The sequence below is a fragment of the Epinephelus lanceolatus genome, chromosome 3, assembly GCF_041903045.1.
Source record: "Epinephelus lanceolatus isolate andai-2023 chromosome 3, ASM4190304v1, whole genome shotgun sequence".
Classification (NCBI taxonomy): domain Eukaryota; kingdom Metazoa; phylum Chordata; class Actinopteri; order Perciformes; family Serranidae; genus Epinephelus; species Epinephelus lanceolatus.
In genome coordinates, this window is record NC_135736.1 from 9,733,827 (window position 1) to 9,761,647 (window position 27,821).

General features: G+C 40.6%; 1 protein-coding gene across 1 annotated transcript; it reads left to right on the forward strand.

Annotated features, from left to right (window-relative positions):
• LOC117254748 (uncharacterized) lies at positions 1-27,821 on the forward strand. Its single transcript, XM_078163255.1, has 11 exons — positions 1-95; positions 283-687; positions 1,450-1,590; positions 1,678-1,727; positions 1,813-1,930; positions 15,010-15,411; positions 16,661-16,801; positions 16,889-16,938; positions 17,028-17,146; positions 27,291-27,363; positions 27,455-27,821. Exons 1-11 carry the CDS (start codon positions 38-40, stop codon positions 27,524-27,526), a joined length of 1,629 nt encoding a protein of 542 aa, XP_078019381.1. The 5' UTR covers positions 1-37; the 3' UTR covers positions 27,527-27,821.

Here is a 27,821-nt window from a genome sequence, read left to right on the forward strand (position 1 = left end):
ATGATATCTGTGAGTACACCCTGTTTCACTGTCCTTTATGTCTCGATTTTCATCATACATGGACAGGCTGCACATCTCTCTGCTCATTCTCTTAGGTATCTATTTTGATATACATTTTGAATGGTTTGATTACAATTGATGGGATCAATTTTGAGAATAATAATTATTTTTTGCATTTTCATTGCTGTCGTGTTGAGCAGGAACCTGCACCGGCTGTTATGTGAGATCCGGTAACACTGTGCACATTTCAATCTGCTTTTACGATTGTGTTTGTATTTCCAGGAGCTGTTTCTTGCAGTCATGATTCAGTTTCTGGATCAGTGTTAGAGGTGACAGTCAGACCAGGAGACAACATCACTCTCTACTGTGACTGCAAATTATCATCTGGAGTATACATAGTGTGGTACAGGAACTGCTCTCATGAGAATCAGCCTCCTCTTGTCCTTAAAACAAAACACCCTTCAAAGATGGTCAACACCGAAGATGACCCTCTGAAGATTCTGCCTCGTTTTCAATTTGTGAGAAACTTTTCTTCTGCATCCTATGACCTGCTGATCATGAACATCACTCACTCTGATGAGGGCCTCTACTACTGTGGAACTGAACAGACCAAGGTGGAAGATAAAGAATTCATTACATCCAGAACTATTTACAGATACGGCAACATCACAACAAGGATCGTATTCAGTGAGTATGCCAGTCTGAATTTTCTTTGTGCCTGAAATATTTATGTGGTTTCAGTGAATGTATCATTTGGCTAAACGATCATTATACAGCAGGAAAATGGGCCCAGATATCACACGCTTATATTCATGATCAAAAAGGTGAACCATCAGGAAATCTAACATACAATAACACACATTCACTATATAATGTATGTGAAGATTATGTGCGTTAACAACCCACAATCTGTTAAGAAATAGTATCTGAAGTGTTCAAAGTCATCCTTAAATGTGCACCCAAGATTTCCTTGTGCATTTTTATGCATTATGAGTCTTTGGATGATTTTACTTTTGAAAGCAGAGAGAATAGGATCAAACAGGGTTAAAGGGCACACTTACTGATGGACTGAGCGGAAAATCTGATAAACCAAAGACATTATTCAAATGAGAATAGATATTTCTTTGAAGGCAATTCCGAAATGAGGCCAAAGTTAAAAAAAAGTCTGCCATCCAGGCAGGTCAAACACTGAGCATGGGGCATAGCGGAACAAATAGGAATGTCAGTTCAGTATATACTGTATATTTTTTGTGCTCAATGAAAACATCCACTTAATTTAATCTAAATCAGTGTTTTTATTCTTTTCGTTCTTGGTTTCTGGGGTCATTGATCAACTGTAACACTCACACCAGCATACATAAAGACCTTTGTTCAAGAAAATGAATTTTGACGTTTTTGGTGAAATCAAAGTTTAACGAAACTAATCGACACAACTGTGTGTTGATCCAGGCTCCAGTGAACATCATCACCCTGAGGCTTCACAAGAATGTGGTGTATGCTGGATGCTGCTGTTCACTCTGTGTCCAGCTTTTGCTGTCCTCTCCTCTCTTCTCTCCTCGCTTCTGGTTTATCAGCTCTGTCAGAAAAAAGGTAAGTCCTGTTTATCTCACTTTTTAAGCTCAACGTGTTAATGTTTGGGTGTACCGTGCTGTAGTGATGTTGTATTGATTTGTGCAGCTAAAGAACCTCAAGTTGATCAGCAAAGACCTCAAACGGGACTGAATCAGGTGAGTGTAGCGGTAGAATACAATAAATTGTGGCGTCAAATTGATTTACAACTGGGATTTCTAAACAACAAATGTCAAATTTTAGGATGAAGATGTGTGTTATGCTGCAGTGGAAATCCGTCAGGCATCACAGAGACCAAAGAAGAAGAAAACCTTGAGTTCTGACTTCAGCACCTATTCTGCCATCAATACTTCCAGGATGTAGAGAGCCTAAAACAAGACAACAGACGTAATAAATTGTATAATGATGATTAATGGTGAATGATATAATTCATTCATAGGAATATGTATATATCCTCCCGTCACTTATTGTCCGCATTTAAGGCTGAGCAACATTCATCATTATCTGTAACTGATATGTATGAAAATTTGTATGAACAAATGTGCTTTTTGCTGAAAGTGGAAAGCAATGATGTTTTCCAAAAGTTGATTTAAACTCTGTTTCTAATTTCCTTACACCACAAAAAAAAAATCTTGAGATGGAACACCTGTTTGTTGTTGATTACAATTCAGCTACAGATTCCCTTTTTTTTTTTTTTTTTTTTTGGATTGAAATCGATCTGTACCATTTCATAACGGCTGTGATGGTGGGGATTGTCTGTATCAAGACATGATTGCTGTTTTCAGGCAATTTCCTGTTCTTATCTTAGTTAGCCATCGGCCCCGACCCTTCACCAGCAGAGTTTGATGCCAGTATTTGTCGCGTTGGAGCTCATTCTGCCACAGACAATGGGACTCGGAGTAATAGTAATCTTGTTTTAAGGACACGTCATACAAAAGCCAAGATGGCGACAGTTTAACACAGGTTTCTAGAAGTTACAAGACGACACAGAGGTGACAGTTAAACCCACCTCGACAACATCTTGTTGCACCTTGTAATCAGTAAGACTCACAGGAAACCCAGAGTGACAAACAGCCTCTCATACGGCTGCAGAGCTTAACGTGCAGACAGACTGAAGCTGCAGATTAGTGTACAGCTTCACTGTCCACAGTTCACTGTGCATGTTGAGAATACAGATAATACTCAAAAGACACAAGTACACACACACACAAACCAGCAATGACAGAAAAGCTTCTAGTCATAGTGTTTTTTTTTACATTATTGTGCCTCAAAAATGCCTCATAATATGCTCAAAAATCAGTGAACTATATTATTTGCCAGATTAAGTATTTGCTTATTTTAGATGCATTTGTATTGGGAGCACTTGACAACCTATAACAGAGAGAAAGCTAAGCAAATTTTGGTGTTGTACTGTATGTATATGAGAGTAGTTAGTCACAGAGGCTTCAGGTGAAACTCTCCTGACCTCTAGTGGAGATGTTAAGAAATAAACCACAACAAAACAAAACACTGAATGAGATTTCTGTCCCAAAAAGCCCCAACAAGATAACAACGTGTCATCCTGATTCTAAATTGATTCACAGCTGTTGCAACTTTACATCATAATAACATCAGCACATTTCTGAACAGAGGAGAGTACAATCCTGCAAATGACAGAGAGAGGGTTAAGACAATAATCCATTCATCCATTTTCTGTAACCGCTTATCCCCTTAAAGTGCAACACATACTGCCGCCGGCGCAGCGCTGTGGCCGTCAAGTGCCGCCCCCCCAACACATAGCGCAGCGGCACCGTCTACACTAAAGTGAATTTCCCAGGTGGCTGTACCTACACTAGTTGCCAACGGTTGCCAACTGCCAGTAACAGAAGAAGAAGAGGAAAAACTTTGAGGCAACAACAACTTGGATTTCACGGGTGAGTTTCTTATCAAACTCGTCTTATTAAAATTTGAAGCAAGGACTAGCAACCGGAGTTGATACTACGGCGGCTGAGATGTACATAAAAGGCTTTTCTCGCAGTGCCGGCCGCGCTGGAAATAGAGCAGTGGGCTGAAGCAGAGCAGTGCATCATAGAATATAAAGGCCAAAACACACTAGCGGCATCATATGACGCCGCCGTCATTGACGCGAGTCAAGTGCCGCCCCCAACACACACAAAAAGCGTCGCGCTGCGGGGCGTCAACCGGATTTCTATTGCACACTCCAGTCCTCTAGGTGGCGATACTGGTTGCCAACCGCTTTTTCAAGGGCGGTGATGCTGGAAAAACAGGACGGTAGCGTAAAGTGCCGCGGTGCGGCACGTCGACACGCGTCGAGCCGCCGGCGGTGTGAGTTTGTAAATAGAAAATAATGCAGGCAGGCGTTTTGACGCGCATGGTATGGCAGTGGTGTGTGTTGGGGTCCATGTCATTGGTTCGACAGCCCATTGGTTCGACATCCCATTAGTCCAACTGTCCGCGGTGCTGAACAGCTCGCGGCGGGTGTATGGTGCGCCGCGACCGGCGTGAGGCGGAGCAGGCTCACGGCTTATGTGTTTGTCACTTTCTTTTTCATTTTAACCAACACCATGATCTTTTCCTGACCCTAATCAAGTGGTTTTTGTGCCTAAACCTAACCAGACCTTAACCACAGGGCATCATGATGATTTCGGAACGGACTTCGGAACAATGAGTTTAATATGGTCGGAACAATGGGATGTCGAACCAATGGGCTGTCGGACCAATGGGCAGTTCCCGTGTGTTGCACATGTGTTGTGTGGGCTGGAGCTGATCTCAACTGATGGGTGAGTGGCGGGCTACATCCTGGACAGGTCACCAGACTATCACAGGGCTAAAGTCACTGATAAATCTAACCTGCATGTCTTTGGACTGTAGGAGGAAGCTGGAGAACCCAAAGAAAACATACAGAGAACATTCAAACTCCAAGCAGAGGGGCCCTAGCCTGCCAGCAGGTTTGAAGCAATATACACAATCAAATCTGTATTATTTTACAGCTAATGTGACATTATCTCCAACCTTATCTCAAGCCAATTGAATGGAACGCAACTGGACTTGGTTTTGTCTTAGAAGACGTTTCACCTCTTATACAAGAGGCTTCATCAGTTCATGCTTGTCTGACTAGGCTGGAACTAGTCTGACAAACTGGTGTGGAAGCACCCAGGTATTTAACCTCTGGGGAGGTCTTCACAAGGCCAATGATGTCACTGGTTCGTTAGTGCTCCAATGGTGTGTCAACGACAGTCGTTGAAACTCCTGCTGCAACGGTTGTCACTGGAGTCGTTAGAGTCACATGAGGTCATTTGTGAACGACCGTTGTTTTTAGAGGTTAAGTTGTTAAGCCTCCTGGGCAAGGATGAAAGGACAGCATTATAGGTGGGGGATAGATGGTGTCGCAGACCTCCTCCTCTATTGAGAGATGGCTTTTCCAATTTCACATAGATGGCTTCTTTTACACCTCTTTCAAACCATTGGTCTTCCCTGTCCAAAATGTGCACATTGCTGTCTTCGAAGGACTGTACTTTCTCCTTGAGGTGTAGATAGACAGCTGAGTCTTGCCCTAATGAGTTAGCCCTTCTATGTTGGGCCATGCGTTTGTTTAGTGGTTGTTTTGTTTCACCAATGTACAAGTCTGGGCATTCCTCACTGCATTGGACCGCGTACACTAGGTTGCTCTTCTGAGTGTGTGGTGTACGGTCTTTTGGGTGTACCAGTCTTTGTCTGAGTGTGTTACTGGGTTTGAAATACACAGGGATGTGGTGTTTGCTGAAAATCCTCCTGAGTTTTTCAGATACCCCAGACACATAGGGGATGACATTGTTATTGCGCTTGTTCTTTTCTTCCTCACCCACCTTGTTCTTTCTGGAACAGGCTGCTGATTTCACAAAGGCCCAACTGGGGTAACCACAAGTTTTTAGAGCCTCCCTCAGATGTTCATGCTCTTTCCCTTGAGCCTGAGTGCTGGTAGGTACATTATCAGCTCTGTGTTGTAGGGTCCTGATAACACCTAGTTTGTGTTCCAGTGGGTGGTGAGAATCGAACAGTAAGTATTGGTCTGTGTGAGTGGGTTTCCTGTATACCCCAATGTGGAGGCCTCTGTCCTCTGTACACAATCCAAGAAGGGCAAACTATTCTCCGTAACATCTTCTCTTGTGAACTTGATGTTTCTGTTCACAAGAGAAGATGTTAAAAACTTGTGGTTACCCCAGTTGGACACCACCTATCCCCCACCTATAATGCTGTCCTTTCATCCTTGCCCAGGAGGCTTAACAACTTAACCTCTAAAAACAACGGTCATTCACAAATGGCCTCATGTGACTCTAACGACTCCAGTGACAACCGTTGCAGCAGGAGTTTCAACGACTGTCGTTGACACACCGTTGGAGCACTAACGAACCAGTGACATCATTGGCCTTGTGAAGACCTCCCCAGAGGTTAAGTACCTGGGTGCTTCCACACCAGTTTGTCAGACTAGTTCCAGCCTAGTCAGACAAGCATGAACTGATGAAGCCTCTTGGATAAGAGGTGAAACGTCTTCTAAGACAAAACCAAGTCCAGTTGCGTTCCATTCAATTGCCTTGAGGTAACTATGACCTGGATGAATGAGAATATCCACAGGCATTATCTCCAACATTACCTCCTGCTGGCAGTTTTTAGCTGTGACCAAGGGCTGTATAGCTCACTCTTTCCCCACCCTTTGAGAGCTAGAGTTGTGCCCTAGGAGACTGAAATAGGGCTGGGTAATATGTCTTTATTATATCAATAATGTGATATGTGACTATCTCAGATTTTGGATATTGTGATTTGTAAGTGTTCTCTTTTCCAGGTTTTAAAGGCTGCATTACAGTTCAATCAGGAAAGACTGGGTCTGAGAGAAAAGAATATTTATTTACATGTGCACATAAGGGTGAGGAATGTAAAAACTCTCAGATGATTAGACCCCATGGTGATTTATATGCCAGGAGGGTGGTTAAGATGTTGTAGAATAGGGAACCCCCTATGGAGTCCAGATACTGGTGGTGGTAATGCTGGTGATGATGAGATGAAGAGGGAGCTGAGGATCTGGATGTGAAGAGGAGTGGGCTTTTGATGAGCTTGTCCTGGGCTCTGGATAAGGTGACTGGAGGTGAATGGGGTGGAGGAGGGCATGACGATTCTGCCTAAAATGAGAGCTGCCTAGGGCAGAGAGGAGAACAGATTTAAAGTTTGGCAGTAGCAACATGAATGGCATGAAACCAGGAGAGGGAACACTCATAATCATCTGATTGGAGGAAGCCGTGGGTGAATGGATATAGCATAAAGAAAGTTTTCCTGATTGAACGTATACTGAGCTTCATTACCAAACTGTTCTAGCTGTTCTATTATTTGCCTTTTCCCACTTAGTTATTATATCCACTTTACTGATGATAATTTATCAAAAATTTCACTGTGTAAATTTTTGGTGAAAGCACCAATATTCAACTCTGCAATACCATCACAATATTAATGTTGAGGTATTCCATCCATCCATTTTCATCCGCTTATCCGAGGCCAAGTTGTGGGGGCAGCAGGCTGAGCAAAGCACCCAAGATGTCCCTCTACTCAGCAATGCTTTCCATCTCCTCCTGGGGGACCCCAAGGCGTTCCCAGGCCAGATGAGATATGTAATCCCTCTAGCGTGTTCTGGTTCTGTCCCGTGGCCTCCTACCAGTGAGACGTGCTTGAAACACCTCCAGAGAGAGGCGCGCAGGAGGCACCCTGATCAGATGCCCAAACCACCTCAACTGACCCCTTTCAACGCGAAAAAACAGCGGCTCTACTCTGAGCTCCCTCCGGATGTCCAAGCTCCTCACCCTATCTCTAAGGCTGAGCCCAGCCACCCCATGGAGGAAACTCATTTCGGCCGCTTGTATCCGCAATCTCATTCTTTCGGTCGCTACCCAGAGCTCATGACCATAGGTGAGGGTTGGGATGTAGGTGAACTGGTAAATTGAAAGCTTTGTTCACCTTCTGGCTCAGCTCCCTCTTCACCACGACAGTCCGACACAGCGCCCACATCTCTGCAGAATCCGCACCAAACTGCCGATCCATCTCACACTCCTTTCTACCCTCACTTGTGAACAAGACCGCGAGATACTTGAACTCCCTCACTTGAGGCAGTAGCTCTCCCCCAACCCAGAGGGGGTAATCTGCCAGAGAATCATGGCCTCAGAGTTGGAGGTGCTGACTCTCATCCCAACCGCTTCACACTTGGCTGGAAACTGCCCCAGTGCATGCTGGAGGTCACAGTGTGATGAAGCCAACAGAACCACATTGTCTGCAAAAAGCAGAGACGCAATTTTGAGCTATTGTAAATTCACACTGTTGTACTAAGTATTTGGCCTGATGACAGGTAACCAAACAACAAAACCATAATACAAATAATACAAATCAAATCAGGCTCACGAAAAGTGCATGCAGTGCAACAAATTAATCATTTGTATTACCTTCAAACCAGGGACACGGAAGGTGCTTAGAAGCCATACTCTGATTTAACAGGTCAACAGACTGGGGAACAGAGGAGTTCCTCAACCTGTTCAGTTGACCCTGTGGCACTCTAAAGCTTCTCTGTGATGGCAAAAGCTGATATTTTTCAAACAACATGTGAGAGGGATCAGACATATATTACCTGCCAGAGAAAACATTCTTATCAAATCAATTTTATGCAGAACATGTCTCCATTGACACAGCATTGCAAAAAAATGCCCTAAAATCACACAGTTCCAACAATTCCAATCCAACAGGTTTTTATTGTTTCAGATTTTAATGGGCTATCCCCACTGTTAGTGGCATGCACCACAGTCTATACTGATTAATTAATTATTATTATTTTTTTTTTTACAATACTTGAATTCTTTCCTTTATTCTTTCATTATTCATAGAGATGCCTTGTGTTTGTTTTTCCATCCACCACTTAAAACATGATTGATTAGATGTACACATTCATCTCTAGATAGAAAACCTTTTCATTGTTGTTGATTACAATTTAGCTTCAGGTTCACATTTTTGATTGAAATCGATCTGTAACATTTCATAATGGTTGTGATGACTCTGTCTGTATAGCAAGGCACAGAGACTGATTTCAGACAATTTCCTGTTTTTTATCTCATCTTAGCCATCAGCCCCCATTTACCCTTCACCAGTGGTCTGAAGTAAGCTTTACAGGAAACCCACAGTGACAAACAGACCCTGCGACAGACTGAGGCTGCAGACTTGTGGCCTAGATGTTGAATGTGTTTTTAGAACTAAGTTTATTCTAAGAAAATGTTTCAGTTTATTGTTAAAAAATGCTATAAATCACTCACATAGTAGGAATCTTCACCGGCTCATTGGAAATAGTGGTCAGTTTATTTCTGAACTTACGCCATACCAGTGACCACATCCTAACTTTGTGAGATCAGATGAGGTCTGCTCTGGGTGCTCTGTGTGTAAGTGTGACTTGTTTGTTAAGAAATGCAGAGTGTGGTTTCATACTGGTTATACTCATCCACATCCTGATTTCTAAATGATATAATATTTATTTAACATTTATTATTTATACATTATTTATATATTATAATATTATTTTATATGTATTATTTATATAATGTGTATTATTTCTATATAATATTTATATGTACAGCCATTTTTTCCACATAGGCTACTTGTGCTTTATCTTTATATGTCTGGCTTTGTTGTACTTGTTCCTCATTGTTGTGTTTACCTCATCAGATTTCTTGTATATTTCTTGTGGTGTGGTGGTGTGTCTTCCTCAAGCTCAGGTCCTCTACCAGAGGACTGCGAGTTTGAGTGTTCTGCGCAGTATCTTAGCTTTTCCTAGGACTGCGCTCTTCTGGACAGAGACCTCAGATGTTGTCTCTGTGTAACAGAGTTTGTATTGTATGTAATTCCTCTTGCTATTATTGCTATATGTTATTGGCTAAAGGGCGCCCTCTCTCAGAGGTAGTACGTAAATACCACTGCAGGCATTAAAACATTGCCAGTTCATGAGAGATGTGCCCGAGGTGAGTTGTCAAGCATAGCACTGTGTACAAATATTGTGTATTAATGTCTGTATGTCCACCATATGAACATTATGCACTATGAGTTGTGGAAATGTAAATTGAATGAGTTACAAGTGGCTTGCTGTACTTTTTAAGTGATAAAATGTCCAAATAACAGTTTAAAGGGATAGTGCACCCAAAAATGAAAATTCAGCCATTATCTACTCACCCATATGCCGACGGAGGCCCTGGTGAAGTTTTAGAGTCCTCACATCCCTTGCAGAGATCGGCGGGGGCAGCGGCTAGCACACCTAATGGCAGACGGTGCCCCAGACTAACGTCCAAGAACACAAAATTGAATTCACAAAGTATCTCCGTACTGCTCATCCGTAGTGATCCAAGTGTGCTGAAGTCCCGACATAAAAAGTTGTTTCGATAAAACGCCATATGAACTCTGTTTTTAGCCTCACTGTAGCCTGTAGCTCTGACTGCTTCTCTGTGCTCCGCGCTCACGTGTGCGCGCCTGCGCGAGACAAGCGAAAGCATGAGCTTTGCTTACCCGTGTTTACATCATGTGACACGTGCACCACAGGGAGAGACAATGTAACCACAGTAGCTAAAAGATAATTTGCACTACGGTCTTTTAGCAAAAGACAGCCCAACATGTCTGAAGACTTTGAAATTGAGGAGGAACAGCATTTCTTTGTTGAGCCATATTTGTTTGAGCCCGAGTATATGGACGGAACTCAGGCTACTGGACAAAGCAGCCGCCGCAGCTCATGAGCCTAACCCTCAGCCAGCCGCAGAATACCGGAGTCGAGCACTGGAAACCTGGTGGTGTAGTTGTTTCAAATGCAAAGCAATGCCAATGGATGAAGAAAGTCTTTGCTGCTCAGACTGGGAATTGGTGATGCCTGCACTTGACAATCTGGACATCAGTACTGACGAGACTGCTGCTCTTCAGAGACTGTGCATCACCGATCACCCTGAACGCGCACACGTGAGTGCGGAGCACAGAGAAGCAGTCAGAGCTACAGGCTACAATGAGGCTAAAAACAGAGTTCATATGACGTTTTTCAAAACAACTTTTTATGTCGGGGCTGCAGCACACTTGGATCACTACGGATGAGCAGTATGGAGATACTTTGTGGATTCAATTTTGCGTTCTTGGACGTTAGTCTGGGGTGCTGTCTGCCATTAGGTGTGCTGGCCGCTCCCCCCACCGATCTCCGCAAGGGATGTGAGGACTCTAAAACTTCACCAGGGCCTCCATCGGCATATGGGTGAGTAGATAATGGCTGAATTTTCATTTTTGGGTACACTATCCCTTTAATGCACTTTATGAAACAGCTAGCTGGCCTCTGTGCTAAAATAACATGTTGTTCTTTTATAGCAATCTATGTATGAGCTTCCTGTAATGAGCCAACTGTATGACTGACCAGTACATATTCTGTTCCTGTTCAGAGAATAAATGGCAATGTAAAAAGGATGACAAGCCTCCTCATTATTGTCCACACAACACTGATTCCAAGGATTTCATACCAGCAGTTACAGCGAGGCCTAACTGAGTTCAGTACTATCTTTTGTTGCATAAGAATGCATGATTACTGCATTTTGCATTTTTACAGAAAGAAATCACAAGCACTGCATTCCTTGTAAGCAGCAACTGATTTGTGCCACAACAGAAAAGCGCATGGGTTGTCAATTTTTAGATTCATTCCAACAGAGAAACTACAATACACTATTGTAGCCTAAACATGTAAACATAAACACCAATAACAACATCACAGCTATGTCCAAAACAACTATAAATTCTTTTTGGATATTTGCGGTCTCTGCATACAACTGATTATAAACTATAAATAAACTCTCTTCAGTGGAGCAATTCATAGAATTACACAGCAGTGACCAACAATAACAAAAAAGATAAGAGAGCTGCACAGGCTACACAATGGTTGTTGTTCTCTACACAGCAGGTTCAACAATAAATGTGTTGTTGTACTCACCTGTTGAATGTCAGTCTGCAAGTCTAGTGTTTGTGCACTGCAAAGTCCTTCTCAATCTGCCCAAGATAGGGATTATTGTAAAAAAAACAAAAAAACAGAGAGGTTGTGCTCACTGAAGGTAAAAGCACCAAAGCAAATGTAGAAGTCAAAGCTGGAAGATCCACCATGAGCATGTTAGCATTTAGTATATAAGATAGTTCCTGAATCCACCTTCTGGCCACACAACATCTTAGATGTGGGGGACACTAGGCATGCTTGCCAGGTAATGCATGATATCAGTGTTAATTGCAGATGCAACCCTTTTTTTGTTTGTTTGTTTTTAAACCTATGCCATGGTATAAGATAGCTAGATATTTATTGTCATTGCATATAAAAAACACAATGGAATTTCGTTTGCAGCACCAAAAGTCAACATAAAAAGGGCATAAATAGGCTCATAGGCTAATAATGTTAATTTTAAACATAATCCATGATGACATCATGATTGATTTCCAGCATAGTCTCATAGAAATACTTGAAAAGGTCACAAACTCACAATGCATTACATGGTTGTGGGCACCACGTAAGTCAAAATTACATGCTGGCAACACGAAAACGATGCCAATGTAAAGACAATATATCTATGTCATGGTGACACACAAAATAAGACTAAAGAGTGAGAATGTTTGCATTAATAATGGATGGGTTAAACAAACATGGACTTTTAACATGTGAAACCAAAAGTCAATGGAGTTATGTGACTTTACAGACTATACATAACTATGCAAAGTACTTCACATAGGTACGGCACTTAAATCCTGTACATGGTCATTTAGACCAAAACCACAATCTTATCTAAACTTAATGAAGTATTTTTTTGTCCTCTAGATCTAACCAAACTGTGACTGTTTCACAATGAACCTGTGACCGTTTGCATTAGACTTTGCAATGGTTTTGTTGTTGTTACTCCAGCACATAATTTTAACACGTTATGTCCACCACCATGTAATACGTTGTTAAGAGGTTGGGTCCATTTCACGTATTTCTGTTTATTTTGTGCATTTTGATGTACTGTTAACAAATTTGGTCTCACACAATTGATAAAGGAACCTTCTAGTATTTAAGAAACACAGTCAAACTGCTCTTAACCTTATTATGGTATCAGATAAATGCAAAATCTGTAAAAGTGGTGTAACTGTGCATGAAATCAGTGATCCATTTTAAACATGCTGTACAAGAAAAGTTGGGAGATCCCCCTTAATTGTCACAATTCTATTAAAAGTAGAACCCTCTGAATGATATTGACAAGTTTAAGGATATGCTTAGGAATATAGACTGGTATAATATCAAGGTATCCTGTAATGTAGAAATTGCATGGAATCACTTCCTGAGTAACCTCCTTCAGGTGCTTGATGAAATTGTGCTAATATAGGAGGTAACACACTACTTATCTTGCAAATAAAGTGCTAAAAGATTACAGGAGAAAAAAGGTGCCAGATTTTTGTATTAAATACTGAAGTGTTGGAAATAAAGTGTAATGAATGGTAGATGAGGCCAAGAAGCTTTACTTTAGCACAGGGACAGAAAACAAAAATGATCTGGAAAACTTGTGGGCAGCCCTCAAGTCTTTAGGGGTCCAAGGAAAAACGTTAATAATGTAAGATAGGTCTCACTCTGTTGTTTTGTTTTGTTTATCATTACCAGGGGAAGACAGTTCCAGGGGGTGGAAGCCACTACTGCAAAAGTGCGTTTACCTTTGGTTTCACACCTTGATTCCAGGACAGCCAGAAGGTCTTGGTCAGAAGACCTCAGTGATCTCACTGTGGTCAGGGGACACAAAAATTAAGAAATATAGAGTGAGGTCAGCTCCTGCAGTGCTTCATAGGTGATTTAAACAGAAGTCAATTCTGCATTCTATGGATAACCAATGTAGATTTTCCAACACTGGTGAAATGTGTGACCTACATCATGTATTAGTTCGCAGTCTCGTGGCCACATTTTGGACCACCTGGAGCTGAGACACAGAATAGTGACTCAGGGTCATGAACAGTGAATTACAATAATTGAGATGGGAGGTGACAAAACCATGCATTATGTTTTTGCAGATCTTTAAAGAATATCTTAGCTGAAGGAAACAGACAATTTTCTTAACATGCAACTCAAAGTTCATTTGTTGGTCAAAGAAGACTCCCAAGTTTTCTGAAGCACTTCCTGCCAAGGACCAATACCCTGCAGTATTTTCTCTGAAATGCTATCAGGGCCTATAATGAGGACTTATGTTTTACCTGGATTAGGTTGAAAGAAACTTTATGACATCCAATCCTTTGTAGCAGTTAGACAGTTGTGCAGAACAGAGAGTTTACTTTGGTCATTTGGTTTAGAGGAGGGGTACAACTGTGTATCGTCTGCACACATAAAATGACTAGTTAGGATACCAAAGGAGAGCATGTACAGGGAGAAAGGAATAGGACCAAGGACTGAACCCTGGGGTACACCAAACATAGCTGAGCGGATAAGGAGACTTAATAATCAATGGCCACAGGAAAACTTTGTCTGACTAATAGGAGACAAACCAGTCAAGGGCGGTCCCTGTTAAACCTGCTCAGTAGAATAGAGTGCTAACTGTATCGGAAGCTGCATGTTGGTAAAGCAGCAACAGAACTGAACATTCCCCAGCATCAGCATGCATTAAAATATTTTTTGAAACCACAAGCAGAGCAGTTTCAGTACTGCGCTAAGAATGAAAACCAGACTGGAATTTATTGTAGATGTTGTTGGTGTCCAAGACCTGAACAATTTGTTTATAAACTACTTTCTCAAAACGAACCTCCAATTTTGTAGTTTACCACCTACACTCCACTTTTCTGCACTCTCTTTTTAGACTCAGGCTGTTCATCATCTGCTTTGTAAGTGGATGAACATATTCAGAATGTATCTGTACTTCATCACACTAAAAGAAAAATGAAAATATTTAGGTGTTTTAATGGGTAATTTTGCAATAGCCGGCAAACTCGTGATCAAACTGGGCTGCACGTGGCTCATGAACTAAAATGAGTTTGACACCCCTGAGAACATCACTTAGCATCACACCAATAGAAAACAACCACAGAGGAAAATGCTCCATTTAACTAGCCAATCATACTGTACATTTCCATTGATGGAAAAGTCTGTGCAAGTCATGACATCCGGTAGAAAAACCCATTTGATTGTCTTTCAACATCAGGCCATCATTACACATGGATGGGCTACATATTTTTCCAGTCATTCTCCTTGGTAATTTTTTTAATAAACTTTTTAAGGACTTACATAGTTTATTGGATCAATTTTGATAGTGAATACACAGCTACTGTACATTCTCAGCATTGTTGTATTTAACAGTAACTTGCATTTGGTGTGTTATCAAACACTGTTACACTCATCACATGTAAATTTCCTTTTGTGGTTGTTATTTTATTTTCCAGTTGTATCCTGCAGTTACCATTGGACCTGTGGATCAGTGTTGGACATGACGGTCAGACCAGGAGACAGCATCACTCTCTACTGTGACTGTAAATTATCAATTGGAGTATACATAGTGTGGTACAGGAACTGTTCTCATGAGAACCAGCCCTCTCTTGACCTTCCAGTAAAACTCATTTCGAAGATGGTCAACTCTGAAAATGGTCTCCTGAAGAATTTCCCTCGTTTTCAATTTGTGAGAAACTTTTCTTCTGCATCCTATGACCTGCTGATCATGAACATCACTCACTCTGATGAGGGTCTCTACTACTGTGGAACTGAACAGACCAAGGTGGAGGATAAAGAATTCATTACATCCAGAACTATTTACAGATACGGCAACATCAAAACAAAGATCATATTCAGTGAGTATGCCAGTCTGAATTTTCTTTGTGCCTGAAATATTTATATGGTTTTAGTGAATGTTTCATTTGACTAAATTAACATCTTGTGGCAGGAGAATCTGTCCAGGTGTTGCAGACTTATATTAATAATAATGTAACATATAGCCTACTGTATGTGAAGGCTTTGTGCATCAACAACCCCCCATGTGGAGTGAAATGGTGTATAATGCTTTTTATGAATAATTCTTCCCAAACTGGGGCCGCATGTATCTGAAGTGTTGCAAGTCATCATTTAATATGCGCCCAAGATTTTCTTTGTAGTTTTATGCATAGTGAGTTTTTGAATGATTTTACTTTTGAAATCTAATACAAAAGATTAAAACAGGTTTAAAGGTTGCACTTTGCACTTAATGATCAAATGAGCTAAAAAATCTGATAAACCAGAGACATTATTCAAATGAGAATGGATATTTCTTTTAATGCAATTCTGAAACCAGGCAGGATCGAGACAGAGCATGGGTCTTGGGCAGGACAAACAGTAATGTCAGTGAAGAATATATTTTTTTTCTGCTCAATGAAAACTTTCCAACCCAGTTGCCAGAAGAAAATGTTGGCATTGTATGTTTCTGCAAACAATAAGTACATTACATTAGCATGTCACATTCATATCTAAAGTGACATAATATATGAGCTGACTTTGTCATGTGGAGGGGGAGGGGATGGTGGATGGCAGAAGAACCAAGCTGCAGACCCACAAACAATAAAACCAGTTGGTTTTTAGCGAGTCATTGCTGTGTTCCCAGCGGCTATTCAGCCCCCTCGTTGCTGTTTTTCCAGCTGAGATAATGTAACAAAAAGTGTTGGTTTTTACCAAGACATTGCTGTTTATGTCCAAAAAAACCAGGTACTTTCAGCCAAAATATGATCTTTGCCTAGCCATAACCAGGTGGTTTTGTGTCTAAACCTAACAACACATTAACCACAGCATTGTTGAAATGTAAGTTTTAGTGTATCAACAACATAATAATGTGCAAATATAACATACCCATGGCTTGCAGAAAAATATAATGCCAACTATTTTTTTTGTAGGTTTTGTTGAAACTTACACTGAAATTGATTTGAATCCAACATTTTTTCATTCTTGGGATTCCTGGTACCTGGGGTCATGGAAACGTTATTACACTTTTACCCACAATCATGTTTTCATTTTGATGTTTCTGGTGTGATCAGTGTTTTATGAAGTTAATCGACACAACTGTTTTTGATTCAGACTCCAGTGAGCCTCATTACCCTGAGACTCCACAAGAATGTGGTGTATGCTGGATGCTGCTGTTCTCTCTGTGTCCAGCTTTTGCTGTCCTCTCCTCTCTTCTCTCCTCGCTTCTGGTTTATCACCTCTGTCAGAAAAAAGGTAATTCATATTTATCTCACTTTTTAAGCTCAACGTGTTAATGTCTGGGTGTAAAATGTTGTAGTGATGTTGTATTGATTTGTGCAGCTAAAGAACCTCAAGTTGATCAGCAAAGACCTCAAACAGGACTGAATCAGGTAAGTGTAATGGTAGGATAGAATAAATCATGGCATTTAACTTGTACGAAAGCATAATTCTGAAAAAAATAAACGTCGATTTTTTTTAGGATGAAGATGTGTGTTATGCTGCAGTGGAAATCCGTCAGGCATCACAGAGACCAAAGAAGAAGAAGAAAACCCAGAGTTCTAACTTCAGCACTTATTCTGCCATCAATACTTCCAGGATGTAGAGAGCCTAAAACAAGACAACAGACATAATAAATTATATAAGGCTGGTTAACGATGAATAATTCATTTGTAGGAATATGTATAGATCATTCTGTCACTTCTGCATTTAAGGCTGAGCAACATTCATCATTATCTGTAACTGATACATATAAAATGATGTATGCATAAAATGATTTTTATGTTTGTTTGTTTTTTGAAAGTGGAAAGCAGTTATGGTTTCTAGGTGTTGAAAATGAGCTGAATGGGGTACTAAACTCTATTTCTGATTTTCTTAAACCACTTAAAATAAAATAAAATAAAATAAAAGACTCCAGATAGAAAACCTGTTTGTTATTGTTGATTACGATTTAGCCTCAGATTCACATTTTTGATTGAAATTGATCTGTAACATTTCATAATGGTTGATGATTGCATCTCTGTAATAAGACACAGAAGCTATTTTCAGACAATTTCCTGTTTTTATCTCAAGTTAGCCATCAACACCCATATAATCTTCACCAGTGGTCTGAAGTAAGCTTAACAGGAAACCCACAGCAAACAGCACCTCATACGACTGCAGAGCTCAACATGCAGAAACACTGAAGCTGCAGACCAGTGGCCTGTTGATGGTGTTGTTAAAATTGAGTTTAATCTAAGAAAATGTTTCAGATGATTTAAAAAAGCTGTGCAGTCACCTCAGCTACATTTAGAAGTGCAGAGTTTTTTGGGAATCTACGTCATATCAGTGACTGCATCATAACTTTGTGAGATCAAATGAGGTCTGCTCTGGTTGCTCTGTGTGTAATTTGTTTGCATAGAGATGCAGAGCGTGGTTTCATACACAGATACCATGTTGAGTGGGGTTATACTCAAGATATGCTGTTAGTCAGCATCCCTGTATCTAAATAACATCATGTGGCATTTTTGAATGATTCACACACACATACACATACACACACACACACACACGCATATATAAATGTATATATGTCAATTCACCAAGCCAGCCCTGAGCTTGGGGGTCAAGAATCCCGAGCCCTGAGCCCCGAGCTCAAGTGAATCTGGCAGGAAAACACACTCATTATCTATTTGACAGGCTATATTAGATATCATACAAATTATCTGATTATGTTAACACACACACACACACACACACACACAAGCAGACAGAGACAGAGCTCTACATGTGATTAGAAAGGTGTAGAGGAGCAGAATCACTTGCTGACCAATGTGAGAAATGCTCTTGTGGTGTCAACAGCCAGGCAATTGCTAAAAGGTTGCTCTATGACAACTGATATATCGGGGCATGTCGGCATCCAGTGTAAATATGGTGGTGGCGCTTAGTGCATCAAGTCCTTTTCCTCCTTGGTTTCTGTTACTAAACCTGTGGTAAGTCTTTCTGTTCAATGGGCCGCTTAAAAAAACACAGCAGAAAAGTCGTGCACACCTCACTGAGGGGTAAAGCTTCCAAACGAAATGTAGAAGTCAAATCTGAATGATTCACCATGAGTATGTTAGCATTTAGTATATAAGCTAGTCTCTGCATGCATCTACTGGTCACGCCATGTGGTGCATGAAATCAGTGATTACATTAATACAGATGCACCCTTTTTTCCCTACCTCTGCCAATGTATAATAATTCTAATCTTAAATTTCATCTTAAACTGACATTATGCTTAGTTTCCAGCCCAGTCTCACAGAAATGGGTGAAATGGACACTAACATACATCTCGTGACATGCAATAATTCAGAAAGAGACTTCTGCTGAACAAAACAATAACAAACAGACTAGATCAAGTGAAAGGTAAAGAGACACTTCAGACACCTACAATAACAATCTGAGCTGCTCTGTGTCAAAAATAACATACAGTGATGATGTTTGATAGCCCCATGTGTTTCCATTATAGCCTGTTCTGCGGCTCCTGGCTGCTGCTGGCTTGCTCAATACTGGATCAGTTTCAAAAATTGTTGTTCACATCACTCTCTATGATCAATTTACATGGGGAAATGGGATCTGCTTCCTGAGTAATTTCTTTCAAAAGTGTGCCATTAAAGAAGGCTAGGATTAAAAAGAGAAAGTGCATAAATAAAGAAATAGAAAGAAAGAAGTTTTTTGTGAGGGCCTATAATGAAGACTTCTGTTTTACCTGGATTAAGCTGGAAGAAGCTATATGACATCCAGTCCTTTATAGTAATTAAACAGTTGTGCATAACAGAGAGTTTACTTAGGTCAGCTGTGTATCATCTGCATGACAATGATAAGAAAAACACATAAAATGACAAGGGAGAGCATGTACAAGGAGAACAGAATAGGATCAAGGACTGAACCCTGGGGTACACCAAACATCAGCCGAGCAGATGAAGAAACTTAATGATCAATGGCCACAGAGAAATGTCTGTCTGACTAATAGGAGACAAACCAGTTCTTGAGTAACTCCCAGTCAGAGGTCATATAGTAGCTAATCATTAGTTAAAAATTACTTCATTGATAATAACTCAGTGAACTAATGTGGAACGAATGAATAACTATTAGTTAATAGTCCATTCATTTGGAATCCCAAGAAGATACATGTGGCCAGAACCACAGCCAGTGTTCAGTCCCTCCACTTCCACTCCGATTGCTTCACAGATGCAGAGATGGATGTAGAGACGGTGTTGCCTGTCCATGTGGTCTGGATCCAATGTAGTTATCCTTTATCATCACCCAGATAGCACACACACATCTGGCCGATGTCGGCCTAAGGACGACACATCGGCCCTTAATTTATAACGTCTGACGAGCGTCACGGGCGGATATCTTCAAATTTAATACTCTTTTGTCCCAGCTCAACGAACGTCTCTGTTATGTCAGCTTTGGGTCGGCCCACATCTGCTCACATACGGAAGTCGCCACGGAAAGAGGAATTTCATCTCTGTGGTCTTTGTTTGGAACTGAACTCGCTGGTCGCAGTATCTCATCGCAGTTGGTTTCAGGTAAGCTAATTGGAATAAATTGCCAGAAAATAGCTATGTTGTTTGTTCTGTGACCATTAAAAGAGGTTCCTGGTGAGTGGTGAGGCACTGGGTGTATATAGCTTAGCACAGGTCCCCACCAGCTAACGTTCGTTAACTGTTAGCTAGTTTAGCTCATGTTAGCTAACATGTTACAACTATGGTGTTTTCATTTTATTTTCCCTAGCTGACCTTATCTGCTTATCTGGTTATCATGAGCACTCATTTTGGGTTAAAAGTGGAAGTGCCCGGAGCTGCCACCCGTGGTCCCGGGCAAGGCTTGAGACTTGGAATCCACTCATAGCAAAGTTTAAGGATGCCTTCGGTATGTTGTTAATGTGACTTTATGGGCAATCTATCAGTCGAGGTCTCCTCCTCTGCAAAGCAAACCGCCCCAGTGGCTACAGGTAATAGCGCAGTTTTGAAACCACTGTTTTTCTGAGATGAAGGACTGATTGTTGAGCTGCTGTTAACAGTTTAAGTCAGTTTCTGATCTTTGAGACCAATACTCATAGTTTTTGTAGACAGCTGGATAATCCGCACGTTTTCTCCTCTCCAAAACAAACAGATCCCGTTATTTAACCGTTTCAGCCCTAAATTAAGCAGAGTGACGGACCCAAAGCCTTCAATCTGGCTAAAAGACAGCTAAAATGCTAAAATGCTAAAAAAAAAATAATAATAATAAAATAAAATACAGTGGTGAAGTTGGGATTTGTTTCTTAAGTTATGTGCTTATTGTCTTTTCTGTCTCTTGCAGGCTGCCAGGAGAAGCGGACTGGCCATCAGATATTGTTTGTGGAAATTTGAAAATAAAGTTTCTCAAATTGACTTTTGTCTCTTCATTGTGCACACTTACACACGGAATAGGGTAACAGTTAGCTATTTTTGAATGTTAGCATTGATTCCTCACATTGGATGGTGAAATATTTGTAGTTTGAAAGGTCCGATCTAAATGAATAAAGGTCGTAGTTAACGAAGCATATGAATATTAATATAGAAGGAGCACCCACTGAGCGCAGCTTCTTTTATTGATAGTTTGAACGTCGTCTGGTGGTTATTTTCGATTAAAGGCCGACGTTTCTGCGACGTATTGGCAATGAGCAAACACTCTCCCTGCTACGTCTGCTGTCACGGTCCACTGACCACCAGGTCCACTGACGACTGGTTCCGCTTTTATGCTCCCCATTTCAAGTGGCTTCAGGTGTGCTTAACCACTCACTATGGATCACTGTTGCCAACTCCTCAGTAAGAAAAGTAGCTATTGGCTGTCCTAAAAGTCGCTAAATGACGCCATTGCCTAATTTGCATAATTGTCCATATGCATGTAATTGTAATGGATGCTGTAGGAGAGAGGAATAATGTCGTGGGAGAGACAAAAACTGAGTAAAAAACACCCTAAATATGTTTAGAACTACAAATGAACCTTCTTTCAGTGATTTATATTAGACAAAGAAAATTTTACATTTACATCCCGCCCTGACTGTAAACCAGGTCGGGATGAGCCAGCGCCGGCTCCACGCATGCGCAATTCACTTGCAGCCTGGACGCGGAGAGGTAAACATTTCCTGCTCTGAGTGCAGCTGGGAGGGAGAACTGGGCCATCTGTGAGTGATTTGGGGCAGGGGAGGGGCCCACGGCAGCATCCGCTGCTCATTGAGAAGAATAAGAACGATACATGCTTTCACGTCAGAGTCTCCAAAAGCCTCCAATAACATCAGAAAAAGTCACTAGATTTGTCGCTAGTCGCTTTTTGAAAAAGAGTCGCTAGAGGGGTCTGAAAAGTTGCTAAATATAGTGACAAAGTTGCTAAGTTGGCAACACTGCTATGGATAATTGAGGGAGAGGCGAGACCTGGGGTCCGTTTCACAAAGCAGGTTTAGTGAAAACTCAGAGTCTGTTAACCCTGAAATGAGGGAAACTCTGAGTTTTCCGTTTCAAAAAGGGAGGTAACTCAAACCAGAGAAAGAGAAGTAACTCTAGCCTGTTTCAGAGAGAGAGGTAACTTAAGCTCTCGGTCAGTTACCGTAGTAACAGACTCTATGAACCTAACCTGGTCGGGACCAGGTTTTTCTCAGTGAACCTCGAGTTTCTCTTTGTCTCCGCCCTCTTTCAGAGCCACACACTCCATTTGATTTCCTCATTCATTCAGTCAGCAGGCGAGTTTTGGCGTAGCCTAGTTCTGCCGTCTGTAATTTAAAAAAATCAGAGTCAGTATATTAGAAGTCCATTAGGCACAGTAGGTGGCGACTTTTTTCACTAACATGGCATGTCCTTTTGATAACGATCCTGTGGATGAAGGTGCAGCACTACTATGCAGAGAATTAAATAGGCCTATTCGTCGGGAGATGGTTATCAGACCGCGCATAGATGTTCTAGCATTTCCACACAATTATCTTTTTGGGCTGTACCGTTTCACGTCACAGTCCATCATCTACATACACAACCTAATCCGTCCTTACATTTGCAACATTACCAATCGTAGTCATGCTCTCACATCCAGCAGATATTGTGTGTTGCGCTGTGTTTCTTTGCAAAACGAAGTTTTTTGTACAGTGTCGGAGATGCTGAGCACTTGAGTAAGGCAACTGTATGCAGGGCGGTCAGAAAAGTGTGCTCGTTTTATGGGCATCTGCCTTCTTTCTGTTGGCTGAGTAGAAGTCTGTGTTAGTTTAAATAGGCTTAATTATTTAACAGAACATGATATAGATGAGAAGACATTTATGTGTGTGAAAACAGCATTATGTTGGGGATTAAACAACTGCACAGTCAAACAGCCACTTAATATTTACTTTACAATGTAAAACATGATCAAAATAAGGTACCCCAATGAGATTATGCTGAGCCTTACCTGTTTGAACAATGTTTTTATATTTCATCCTAAACTGCTGCCAAGTGCGCTTCTCCCCCGCGGGATTGCACCTAAATGAAATAAATTAATAGGCTACCATTCAAGCAGTTTTCCCCTGTAATATTATTGTGATTGCAAAGGACTACATTTAAACTTATGCATTCTCCCACGCCGTCTCCCTCTCTTTTGCAGCTGCAGCGATGTTGCACTTCTTTTTGAAAACGTGTGCAAACTCGCCGTATGAGCGCATTAAGATTTCTAATTCTAGTGGGGTGAAAAACGCAGCCCTCCTCTTCCCCGTTGCCATGGTGACTCGTCAAATCGGGGCTCCATTGATGCTGGCTTTTTATAGTTGTGGTGCACGCGCTTAACTCCAGGTGAAACTACTCTGAGTTGATTAAACTGATTCAAATCAGCTGTTCTGGAACCGGAAACTCAGAGTTTCCTATCTCAGAGTAGATCAACTCAGAGTTCAGGATTAGACTCAGAGTTTGTTGAACCTGCTTTGTGAAACAGACCCCTGGAGGAAAAAAAAGGAAGGAGACAAAAACGAAAAACAACAACACAGGCCAGCGGCCGTAACACTGAGTACTGAATCATTACTCAATTATTGCCTTTGTTATCTTTTTAGTAAAGGTGCTACACCCTTATAAAAAAAATAACTTTAACTCATGATGGATCCTTCCAGTGATTACAATGTCAGTGTAGCAAATGGAAGGTCACAAAGAATGAATTAACACATAGTTATTTCAGTTTTGTTGTACAACATTATCAAATAAAAAATATAAAGATCACATTCAAATCAGAGACCCCTAAGGCTAAACAATATAATATTCACTTATTCACCCATAACAAAATTATTAAACTGAGATACATAAAGGGCTCAAATCAAATCAAATGCCTTGAAACAGTATAATTAACATTACATGACACAGAATTGTTGCTAATAGCGGCATTGCGGCCTACTGCAAAGTAGCAGCAGCCACTCATTAACACATACAAACACAATACATTGCTGACAGTGCTAACCGCTAAGCTAGCGGGAGCTAATTAATACACGCATACAAATACAACAGGCATATAACAACTGAGCTAATGGGAGCTAATTAACACACACAAATACAACAGACTTATAACAACTGAGCTAATGGGAGCTAGGGACCAGGGACCGGGTAGCGAGTGTTGGTCGGCTGACATCCTCATTGCCATTCTACGGCAGCCCTCGGACAATGATACCTCCCTCCCTTCCTTCTATTCTCTTTTCACGGAAGCAGCTATCGACGGACATCGACCAGCAAGTAACGCCCAACTAAATGAACACTGAACTCTGTTTCCCATTCAATTTGAGCTCCAACCGGCCGCATCGTTTCCATACGGTACCGTTTATTCTAGAATCGGGACTGTTTACATGTGCATATTGGTATAATTCCAGTGTGTCTACTGTTGTTTGTACTGAAACTGTACATATTGGTATAATTTACTGTGAGTTGTTTGTACTGGTACTGTGCATTCTGGTATAATTATTTGCATTACTATTTGTTTTTTCTTCAGATAAATCTGATAATTGTTGCTCGGTCTCTTTACTCATTTATTTAGTAGAGTGTCCACACACCCTCTCATTCTACATATACATAGAGGTATACTGGTGGCTTTACAGCCTACATTTTATTTAATTTAGAGAGTCTAATAGAGTCATATTATTGATTATCTCTGATCCCCACGGTCAATTTGGTCGTTGCAACAGTGCAAGCAACACCGCTGACACTAGGTGGCACCAAGCTAAACAAAACGAATCCTATCTGTTGCCTCTTTAAGTTGACAATATTTTAACGGAACAAGGCAAGCTAATTGCTAGTGTGCTCGGTAAAAAGGGAAAAAAAACAATGGTTTGAGATGGCTAACAGAGATATCAGAGGTATGATCACATAATCCCCTTTGTGCTATAACAGGTGGTGTGTTCCACGTTTTAATTTCCAATTACTCTTGGAAAGAAGAATAGAGAACTGTAAACAAACTGTTACTATTGGAAATCACCGGTTTCGGTTCAATGCCAGAAGTTGCACACATAATTCACGCAAGGTATCATGGGGGCTAGGAATAAGGTGGATAGCTTGGGAGTGGTCTAGAATTGGCTAAGTAGTTGCTGGCTTTTTAACCTGGGTTACACCACATGTTATTACTGACAAAAGCCATATCCTTACTTGTAAAGAGTTGTCAGCACAGTGGCTATTAAGAGTGTGAGAACGGGGTGTGGGTTTTAAGTATTGAGTGTCAGCATTAAAAACAATATAAAAAATAACACACTTGTGGTCAAATGCTGCTTTAGTTTAGTGTGGTGATGCCAGCATTACTACACGGGAGTTGTATGGAAAATGCATATGTAATGACAGTGTAAAGTAGACTGACTTATTGTGGAAGAACTGGGACATATTGTTAAAACTGGACTTTCTCTTCAGACATCCCAAGCTGTTCATCATCTCTTTTGTCAATGGATGAATGTTTTCAAAATGTACTTGTATTTATTTACACTGAAAGAAAATAAATAATTTAGAGGTGTTGTTATTTACAGGTTATTATGCAATATAACTGATCTGGCAAACTTGAGTTCAAATTGGACTGTATGTGGCCCATGAGCTAAAATGAATCATCACTGAGCATCACACCAATAGAAAACAACCACAGAAAAAAATGTTCCATTCAACTGGCCAATGACACTTTGCATTTCCTTTAATGGAAAAGTCTGCGCAGGTCGTGACATCAGGTAGAAAGAGACCTATTTTGTTGTCTTTCAACAAGAGGTCATCATCACACATGGACAGGATGCGAGCTTTTATGGTCTTTCTCCTGGGTAATGTTTTAGTAAACGCATTGAGAACAAACATTTTATTGATTATATTTTCATAATGAATACACACATACATTCTTAGCATAGTTCTATTAAGCAGTAAACTGCATTTGGTGTATTGTGAAACACTGTTGTGTTCATCAGCTTCCTTTTGTGGTTGTTTTTTATTTTCCAGTTGTTTCCTGGAGTTATGATTGGATCTCTGCATCAGTTTTGGAGGTGACGGTCAGACCAGGGGACAACATCACTCTCTACTGTGACTGTAAATTATCAATTGGAGTATACATAGTGTGGTACAAGAACAGCTCTCACGACAACCAGCCTTCTCTTGACCTTAAATTAAAACATGGTTCATTGATGGTCTCCACTTACACTGATGATCTTTGGAAGGTCTTCCCTCATTTTCAATTTGTGACCAACCATTCTTCTGCATCCTATGACCTGCTGATCATGAACATCACTGATTCTGATGAGGGCCTCTACTACTGTGGAACTGAACAGACCAAGGTGGAGGATAAAGAATTCATTACATCCAGAACTATTTACAGATACAGCAACATCGCAACAAGGATCGTATTCAGTGAGTATGCCAGTCTGAATCGTCTTTGTGTCTGAAATATTTATATGGTTTCAGTGAATGTTTCATTTGACTAAATTAACATCTTGTGGCAGGAAAATCTGCCCATGTGTTGCAGACCTATATTAATAATCATGTAATATACTGTATTTGAAGGTTATGTGCATTACCAACCCCCAATCTGGAGTGAAATAGTGTATAATGCTTTTTATGAATAATTCTTTCCAAACTGGGGTCCCATGTATCTGAAGTGTTGCAAGTCATCCTTTAAAATGTGCTTAAGATTTTCTTTGTATTTTTATGCATGGTGAGTTTTTGAATGATTTTACTTTTGAAATCTGAGATGAAAGACTAAAACAGGTTTAAAGGTTGCACATTGCACTTGATGATGAAATGAGCTAAAAAAAACTGATAAACCAGAGACATTATTCAAATGCGAATGGATAGGCCTACTTCTTTTGACGCAATTCAGAAACTAGGCAGGATTGATTGGATGGCAGTAGAACCAAGCTGCAGTCCACTGTTCACGACCAACAGACAACAAAACTGGTTGGTTTTTTAGCAAATCATTGCTGTGGGTGGTTTATAGTAACCTTGTTGCTGTTTTTCCAGTTGGGAGCCCAGAGATTTTAAGCCAAAATATGATCTTTGAGTGTGTTTTATGAAGGTTATCGGCACAACTTTGTTTTTGATTCAGACTCCAGTGAACATCATCACCATGAGACTCCACAAGAATGTGATGTATGCTGGATGCTGCTGTTCTGTGTGTGTCCAGCTTTTGCTGTCCTCTCCTCTCTTCTCTCCTCGCTTCTGGTTTATCACCTCTGTCAGAAAAAAGGTAACTCCTGTTTATCTCACTTTTTAAGCTCAACGTGTTAATGTCTGGGTGTAAAATGTTGTAGTGATGTTGTATTGATTTGTGCAGCTAAAGAACCTCAAGTTGATCAGCAAAGACCTCAAACAGGACTGAATCAGGTAAGTGTAATGGTAGGATAGAATAAATCATGGCATTTAACTTGTACGAAAGCATAATTCTGGAAAAAAATAAACGTCGTTTTTTTTTTAGGATGAAGATGTGTGTTATGCTGCAGTGGAAATCCGTCAGGCATCACAGAGACCAAAGAAGAAGAAAACCTAAAACCTAAAGCCTAAAACAAGACAACGACATAATAGATAGTGATGATTGATGACGCATTGAGTAATACATTTGGAGGAATACATATAGATCATTCTGTTACTTAACTTTTGCTTAAAGCTGAGCAACAGTCATCATTAACTGTGACTGATATGTACAAAATGTTGTATACATAAAATACGATTGATTTGTTGTTGTTTGTGTGTTTTCGATGACTGAAAGTAATTATGTTTTCTATGAGTTCAAACTAAACTCTGCCTCCAATTTCCTTACACCACTTGTTGTAAAAATAAATAAA